General features: G+C 41.0%; 1 protein-coding gene across 1 annotated transcript; it reads right to left on the bottom strand.

The window, feature by feature from the left end:
• Positions 1-3126: 3126 nt before the first annotated feature.
• LOC138296276 (uncharacterized) lies at positions 3127-6894 on the bottom strand. Its single transcript, XM_069235246.1, has 2 exons — positions 5389-6894; positions 3127-4862 (listed from the first exon to the last, which is right to left on the bottom strand). Exons 1-2 carry the CDS (start codon positions 6504-6506, stop codon positions 4751-4753), a joined length of 1230 nt encoding a protein of 409 aa, XP_069091347.1. The 5' UTR covers positions 6507-6894; the 3' UTR covers positions 3127-4750.
• Between the last annotated feature and the right edge of the window lie 2472 nt (positions 6895-9366).

Genomic DNA, 9366 nt, shown 5'->3' with positions numbered 1-9366 from the left:
TGTTTTCCCGCCCTTTCCAGGATCTCTGTGATCACCATTACAAATTCTACTGGTATATGTGTGACTATGCAGGAGGGCAGACATCTCTGATTCTGGCTTGTATTTCAATATTAAGACCGAGGATGATAAGTTGATTCCTATGGAATGGAGAATAACATGCAGACCCTGGAACGTCAAGTACAATTCTATATGATTTCCTCCTTTCAAAGGAAATAAGGGATCAAAAATCTACATACGTTTACCACCTTCTTGAAGCAGGCATCTTAACGTGTAGGGAGCCTTTTCTCTTTGCTGTTGCATGGGCGGTAGAGGGTGGGAGGTGTAAGGGCACAACAACTTTAGCTTTAGCTACAGGGTCTTTTTTCTGCCACCGGATGCTGTTGTATGCAGACAGGCAAGGTGGGAGTGAAGAAGCTACCCCAGCCCCCCTATCTCCAAACAAGGCTCAGACATATGAATCAGATTTGTAAAAAAAACTCTGAATGTGAATTAATATAAAACGTTTCTATAACGCCCTTCACACACCTCTTCTTTGCTCTGTAAATAAAAGACGTTACTGTCACCCATTTCCCAGCACCAAAAAAAGGATCAGTTGTTTTGGCAGGATTCAAACGTGATCTGTAGATCACCACAGATGTAAGTAGTGAGCACTAGACCATTGAAACAGATGGGAGGATGCTGTTGTATGCAGACAGGCATGGTGGGAGTGAAGAAGCTACCCCAGCCCCCCTATCTCCAAACAAGGCTCAGACATATGAATCAGATTTGTAAAAAAAACTCTGAATGTGAATTAATATAAAACGTTTCTATAACGCCCTTCACACACCTCTTCTTTGCTCTGTAAATAAAATACGTTACTGTCACCCATTTCCCAGCACCACAAAAAGGATCAGTTGTTTTTGGCAGGATTCAAACATGATCTGTAGATCACCACAGATGTAAGTAGTGAGCACTAGGCCATTGAAACAGATGGGATAATAGGATCTGTACAGAAGAAAGACTGTAGGGCCAATTCATAAAAGGCATTGTGGGGTATGTAAAGTAGTACTCCAGTAGTACTCCTTCAAATATACTACATCATGCAGTTCACAACCCTATGGCCTATGCCTCACCCATCTGTTCAGAGATCATGCCATAGGTAAGAGAATAGTAGATGTGGAAGGGAGAAGGGGGGAGTGGTTGGGTAAAGGGAAATAATTACTGTAAAATGTGTGGAGTTAATGAAAATTTAGGGAGGGGCACACTAATAGAAAACACACATCCCCATAAGGTTAAGATAATTACTTTAACAAAAATGCACTTCTAATTCTACTACATGCCTAAGAGTGACAAAAATGCCTTGGAGTAATTCCAGCACTATACATGACCGAAGCTAGTACTGCAACACAGTCCCATAGAAAACAGCAGAGACAGGCTATAACACGAAACCCCTCCCCACCCCCAACCCCACCCCCACCCCAACCAGCTCCCCCAGGAAATAATGTAAAATTGATTAAGTTAATTCTACATTTAAAGAAATATCGAAATACATTTATGTTAAAAATAGTTAGGTACTCTTAATACTGTATTCTATGTTTTAATGTTATAATACACTTACATTTAAAATTATTTGCATTTTATATACAGTTTAAACTTTATTCAAACTAATTAAAGATAGCTTATAAAAAAGTTTATTGCAAATTAAATTTAAAAAAATGTAATGAGGGAAGGTGATTGTATTTTTAAAAGTGTTTTATTAAAGGTGTAATAAATTAATTAATATTTTTAAATTAACTGTTAATTTAGTACAAAGTTCTTTTTTTAAAGGAAACGTATTGTATCTTTTATTTTTCTTTATGTATTACTAGTTTAATAGTATTTGTTTACAATAATAAGTCCAGGACTCATGGTATGTCTCAACAGGCAAACGTATGCCTAAACCTAAATGCAGACTGCATACAGATGAATAATACCCAACATTTGTATAGTGTGTGTAGTACAGAAAGTGACCTAACTGCAACTCCCAGGAGGCACTGTTTCTCTAACTCCAAACACGCGAGCAGTTTTCTCTTCTCCAATTACTCCTGCTTGTTATCTCTCAATTGAAGTGTACTCACCTGGGGATATACCATGTCAGTAACTGAGCTGATTATAACTCCCAGGAGGCACTGTTCCTGTAACTCCAAGCACCAACACAGTGGTCACTTGTCCAAAGACCCTTATTTGGCAACTCCCAATTGAAGTGTACTCACCTGGGAAGATACCATGTGTATAGTGTGTGTAGTGCAGGGACTGACCTGACTACAACTCTCAGGAGGCACAGTTCCTGTAACTCCAAACACCAGACCATGGTTCACTTGTTGAAAACTGTGAGTGAACTTTCAAATGAGGGCTACTCACCTGGGAGGGTACCATTTTTATTGTAGAGGGAGTGACCTAAATGCGAAACTCAATAGGCCCTGTTTTTCTAACTCCAACCATCAGCACAGTGTTCACTTGCCCAAATACATCTGTTAGTGAACTCTCAAATGAAGTTTACTCAACTGGAAGGATACCATTTGTCAAGTGCAGAAAAGTAGGAAGTGACCTGATTGCAACTCCCAGGAAGCCCTGTTTCTGTAACACAAAACACCATCCTAGTGTTCCCTTGCCAAAATAAATCTACGTGTGAATTCTCAATTTACTCAGCTGTGAGGATAACATTTGTCAAGTGTGTGTAGTATAGAGAGTGCCATGACTCCAACTCCCAGGAGGCCCGGTTTCTCTGGTCACTTGCCTAAATACATCTGTGTGTCAACTCTCAAATGAAGTTTACTCACCTGGGAGGATAACATTTGTCAAGTGTGTGTAGTAGAGATAGTGACATGACTTTAACTCCCAGGAGGCCCTCTTTCTCCAACTTTAACCACCAGCACAGTGGTCACATGCTACAACACATCTTTTTGCCAACTCTCAAATGAAGTATACTCACCTAGGAGTGATCAAGCACAGATTATGCCCAAATTACAGCTGTATCTGTGTAGTGCTTTCCTCTTATTTAGTTTCTAAGCACTAACATAACACAACAGAAATGCACTTGTGAGGTCAAAGAAGACTTTTATTGTTATTTTATTCTTCCCCAACCACAATGTTTATGAATAAATGACGAATTAGTAGCTTTCAAGTCCGCGTTAATCAAACAAAATATATCAGTTTGCAATATACACAGCAGGTTATACTTATAAGATATTGAATGCAAAGCAAAACAAATACTTCACCGTGTAGGAACTATTTACAGCTACATCTTTCTAAGGTCTGCAAGCTGATGACCCCTGTCAGCCGCGAGAAAGAGTGTCATCTACCCACACGGGATGCTGGCAGCTGGCGCCAAGCTCCAGCACGAGGTCCGGCAGATTCGAATCTGACTCTCTGCAGCCTGTTACATTCGTTACAAAGGTGTGCCCCCTCCTCTCAGACCAGGGAAACTGAGCAAGCCTTTTGGAGACTGGCCAGGTCTCCAAGACTACTCCTGTTCCCAAGCTCAAGGGAAGAGAAACGACGCCCATGTACTCTCTCTTATCAGGTCTAGTCTACTGTGAGAGCAAAACATCTTGGTTCTCTGGTGCAAAAACACAGCTTGGAAAAATACAGAACTCCACGTTAAAGGCAATGGGCAGCTAACCTAAAGATCAAATGCAATGTCATGTTAAAGGCAATAGGCAGCTAACCTAAATATCAAATGCAATGTCTAGTGTCATGTCAAAGCCAATAGGCATCTAAGCTGAATACAAAATGCAATGTCTTATATCATGTCAAAGCCCATAGGCAGCTGAGCTGAATATAAAATGCAATGTATAATATCATGTCAAAGCCAATAGGCAGCGGAGCTGAATATCATGTCAAAGCCAATAGGCAGAATATCTAATAGCATGTCAAAGTCAATAGGCAGCTAAACTGAATACATCATGTCAAAGCCAATAGGCAGTTAAGCTGAATGTAATGGCTAATGCAATGTCAAAGCCCATAGGCGGCTCAACTGAATACAGAAAGTAATGGCTAATGCCATGTCAAAGCCAATAGGCACAATACAGAATGTAATGACTAATGCAATGTCAAAGCCCATAGACGGCTAAACTGAATACAGAAAGTAATGGCTAATGCCATGTCAAAGCCAATAGGCACAATACAGAATGTAATGACTAATGCAATGTCAAAGCCCATAGGCGGCTAAACTGAACAAAACATACCATGTGCTACTGGTGAACATTGAGCGACTAATATGCGCAGTGGTGAAACACAAAGTCATTGGTCAAAACAACACTTTATCAAATGGCAGGACATTCCGCCCTTTGACCAATGAATTTTTGTTTCACATATCTCTTGTGTCAAACCAAAAACAAAAAACATCAGCACAAAAAAAAAAAACATTATCAGCAAATCAAATTTCAATGATCAAAGCAATCCCTGTAAAGCAATAGAAGTGAATTAACACATTGATCTCATAACCTTTCACATCAGATACATCTACATAGAAAAGACTGGGCAATTTTTTTTTTTTTTTTTTTTCTGAATGAGTCTCTAATTCAACAGTGTTAGCAATTTGATGTGGCATGAGTTCTACTCATGTAAAGATGCACGGTCCACCTGAAAGGTTTTCTGGAAGGTAAGCAAAAGTCAGAGTTCCAAACGAGAGGCAAAAAAAAAAAAAAAAAAAAAAAAAAAAACACAGCAAACAAGTTGAACTTGAACTGAAGGCGCAGTTTGCGCAAAATGGATCCATGGTGCTGGCACTTTACTCAGCCAGGTTCAGGTTGGGGATTCGGTCCCTTCCCCGACCCCACACGCACACACCAGAAGGGGGACCACACAGCGCACTCAGGGACAGTGGCGAAACGTGGTCGGATCTGCAAAAGAAACAAGTATGACTTTTCTTGCAAATAACATTTTTCATTTAAACTGCACCCTTCCTCTTTCTTTCCCTGTTTTATAATCAGCAGGACGTTTTTGGGGCCCTTTGTTATATTTTCTGCAGGTTCTGGAGGGTCACTTGGGGCTTCAGCCCACACATCAGTACTGAGGTTTTTATCTGCTGCGCCACAGCTTCCTTTTTCTTGCACTGTCAGAAGGGCTGGGGCAGACTCATTCTTTACCAAACCTCCATTCACTGCACTTTTGTCAATTTGGGCCATTCTGTCTCCAATTTGTATGAATGAATCAGATTCTTTTCTAGGTATCAGCATAATTTCGATTTTTCCTTGGTAATTTGCAGCAATCACTCTCCCTAAAACCTGATCAATTTGCCATTTCTGTTCTGGTAACTTTCCTCTCCCCAACTGCTCTGTGACTGCTTGCATGACAGATTGCTTTTGTGCGTGCTGCACAGTTTTTATCAAATCTAGGGGAATGTGCATCTCTCTCATCTCTGCCCACCTGTAAGTGGCCTTTTCACATTTCTGGGGCACCCACATAGCCATCCCCACTAAGGCAGAATTCTGGGTGAACACTTCTCTCTCTGCATTTTTCTCATTAACATCTGCAATGTAATTGAACCAGTTAGGTGCTAAAACATTATCAAAGAACCAAAAATCAGCATAAAAATGACACATCTCACGTAGCTCTTGCTTTAAAATCTGACACACATTATACAACTCTGTTCCTTCTCCTGTGCCAGAAAACAACATTTCAGTCAATGAATCATTAGTAAAACAAACATGCTTTTTATCTTCAGTGGACACGAATTCAAATGGTGCACACAATTTCATTGATAATTCTTTTATCTGTGGTACTCTAGCCCTGTCTTGCAAGTACCAGATCCATTGTATGATTCTAGCTAGGGGCACTATTTTCTTTCCTTGTTCTTGATTTAAATGTACATAAGTATTTCCTTCTTGCACTGCGCAGAAACCTAAAGTCTGCATTATTTCATTTGCCAAATCACAAGTGCGCAGCTGCATATTATTTTTCACAGTGACCATGTACAAAAGTGTTAGGATTTCTCTCAAATGAGGGCTATTCTTTTTCCAAAAATCAAACAAGCTAATGAAACTCGGGGTGTCTTGCTCTAGTTTTACTTGTGCATTTTGCAACGGTAACTCGTAAATCACATTCTGGTCTCTCTCCTCCATGTTATCAGTTAAGGAATGCATTTTGGCTGCCAAAAACCCTGGCTCACACGGAAACTCAGTGCAGCTCGGAGCTGTCTTAACCCCCTCATTACTGGAATGGGACAAGAAAGATTCTTCAAAAACAGCCCTTTTATAACTTTCAGTCGGGCTAATTTGCTCACGTAAATTCCTATTTTCATGTTCCAACTTCCTACATTTCTCCTGCATTTCTCTGTAAGCAGATAAAGGTATCCAGACCTTTCTGTCATCATTACTTCCAAAACACACTTTTTCTACATATATACAACGGGAATTATTTCTCAAAACAACATCAGGCATTTTAGCTACACATGCATTTTCTTCTGTAATTCCCCAAACAGAAAACAATTCACAGTTTTTCTTAGCACCATCAGGCAGTTCATCAACACATGTATTCTCAGACATGGTCTGCCGTGCTACTGTGATTCTCCAAACAGAAAACAATTTCTGTAATTCTCCAAACAACAAAAAAACAATTACACTTTTAAAGTGTGCACTTAGAAATCTACTAACTCGTCAAACCCCTTTTAATCACCTCTTAATGACCGACCCCACGACTCCAGGTACCAATTGTAGTGCTTTCCTCTTATTTAGTTTCTAAGCACTAACATAACACAACAGAAATGCACTTGTGAGGTCAAAGAAGACTTTTATTGTTATTTTATTCTTCCCCAACCACAATGTTTATGAATGAATGACGAATTAGTAGCTTTCAAGTCCGCGTTAATCAAACAAAATATATCAGTTTGCAATATACACAGCAGGTTATACTTATAAAATATTGAATGCAAAGCAAAACAAATACTTCACCGTGTGGGAACTATTTACAGCTACATCTTTCTAAGGTCTGCAAGCTGATGACCCCTGTCAGCCGCGAGAAAGAGTGTCATCTACCCACACGGGATGCTGGCAGCTGGCGCCAAGCTCCAGCACGAGGTCCGGCAGATTCGAATCTGACTCTCTGCAGCCTGTTACATTCGTTACAAAGGTGTGCCCCCTCCTCTCAGACCTGGGAAACTGAGCAAGCCTTTTGGAGACTGGCCAGGTCTCCAAGACTACTCCTGTTCCCAAGCTCAAGGGAAGAGAAACGACGCCCATGTACTCTCTCTTATCAGGTCTAGTCTACTGTGAGAGCAAAACATCTTGGTTCTCTGGTGCAAAAACACAGCTTGGAAAAATACAGAACTCCACGTTAAAGGCAATGGGCAGCTAACCTAAAGATCAAATGCAATGTCATGTTAAAGGCAATAGGCAGCTAACCTAAATATCAAATGCAATGTCTAGTGTCATGTCAAAGCCAATAGGCATCTAAGCTGAATACAAAATGCAATGTCTTATATCATGTCAAAGCCCATAGGCAGCTGAGCTGAATATAAAATGCAATGTATAATATCATGTCAAAGCCAATAGGCAGCGGAGCTGAATATCATGTCAAAGCCAATAGGCAGAATATCTAATAGCATGTCAAAGTCAATAGGCAGCTAAACTGAATACATCATGTCAAAGCCAATAGGCAGTTAAGCTGAATGTAATGGCTAATGCAATGTCAAAGCCCATAGGCGGCTCAACTGAATACAGAAAGTAATGGCTAATGCCATGTCAAAGCCAATAGGCACAATACAGAATGTAATGACTAATGCAATGTCAAAGCCCATAGACGGCTAAACTGAATACAGAAAGTAATGGCTAATGCCATGTCAAAGCCAATAGGCACAATACAGAATGTAATGACTAATGCAATGTCAAAGCCCATAGGCGGCTAAACTGAACAAAACATACCATGTGCTACTGGTGAACATTGAGCGACTAATATGCGCAGTGGTGAAACACAAAGTCATTGGTCAAAACAACACTTTATCAAATGGCAGGACAATCTGTCAACATAGACCCATCTTGAATTGCTAATCCAAGATGAAGTATTGGAGGACAGGAATGATACCCTACCGAGTGTATAGAACAATGATCCCTAAGGCCTCAAGATGCATAACCAGAATGGTTTTGGCAGAAGGCACATTCATACTGCACTGACCACATGATGACTCCAGTCACATATACAACAAACTCCTGAGTCTGCCTGCATCACAGTCAACTAGGCTTCAGAATGGTCAAAGCCATATCTTGCCTAGCCACTGCTGTGCCTGCACTGGTGCCATCCTTCCAAGTGCTAATGATCTGCACATGGCAGCAGCTGCTTGACTTAAATGGAATTAGCATGCTTCACAAATGTCATGTCAATACAACCTCTACCATGGGTGCTTGCCACAATAGGATTAAATGTAACTTAACTTTGCACAATGTCTCTGCTTACTGCAACACTAAACTGTTGTAGGTAGATGCCACAATGCAACAGTAGCATTGTACATATCACATCAACAAGACTGGCTGCCACTGGGCACAAAGAGGCCACAGAAGAGACTGCCACTGCCACTACCCCCCAGGATGAAGCCCCAAGTGAAGAAGATACTCCTGGGCCTGGGGCACGGATTGGCCCATATGGGCAACCTGGTCAGACACCAACAGTGAGTCTCACTGTACCCACATCAACACCTCTCAGCCCGGTTGCCTCAACATCACAGTCAACCACTCACCCCCCCAACCTGTGTACCTAGCACATTGTCTACCATCTCGTGCCCCCCTGGATCCTGAGTTGCAGCCAAACATTTCTGACAATCAGGGTCCAGGAACAAGTTGGAGAGGGTACCCTCTGGCAAAGGCACAGGCCTGTGGGGAGAGGGGAAGTGAGAATGATGCTGTGGGTCAGTGGGGTGACCCCACTGGGACGGCTCCAAGCCAGGACACCATCCAGCCACATCTTGGTGTCTACTCTAATGATTTAATTTATCATGACTGACCCCTTCACTTTGCCTTTTTGTTTCTTCATGTCCCAATTTTTGTTTTCTGCTTTAGTATTGTAATAAATTCACCCAGCACAAACTCATTGTTTGCTTGCCTAATTTACTATTTTTTACTATGTTGAGATGTGAGACCATATGAACCATATGATGAAGACACAAGTTACTTATGCAAAGAGGTATATGTTGCAGGTACACAGTTTCCAGCTCAGGATTACAACCATTAGACACCAACACATTAGTACAAGTGTCTGGGCAAAACAAAAATTGAATTCCAGTATACAACACAGAGGCTGTCGATATGTCGGGATTTTTAGAAACAAGAATGTGTGACTCATACTGAATCAAAGAAAATTTTTCAAGATACAGACCCCCAGACCATGGTAGGAAGGGCCTTATTAGGCCTTGTCCTA

This window comes from Pleurodeles waltl, chromosome 5 (assembly GCF_031143425.1).
Source record: "Pleurodeles waltl isolate 20211129_DDA chromosome 5, aPleWal1.hap1.20221129, whole genome shotgun sequence".
NCBI classification, from domain to species: Eukaryota; Metazoa; Chordata; class Amphibia; order Caudata; family Salamandridae; genus Pleurodeles; species Pleurodeles waltl.
The sequence above is the reverse complement of the archived record's forward strand: the minus strand, read 5'-3'. Positions and strand labels throughout refer to the sequence as shown.

Bases quoted from the DNA above. Each gene is read 5' to 3' on its own strand.
- LOC138296276 (XM_069235246.1), bottom strand. From the start codon at position 6,506: ATGTCTGAGAATACATGTGTTGATGAACTGCCTGATGGTGCTAAGAAA. The intron at 4,863-5,388 runs GTGGGCAGAGAT...TTTCTTTTGCAG, and splicing joins TGTGAAAAGGCCACTTACAG to ATCCGACCACGTTTCGCCAC.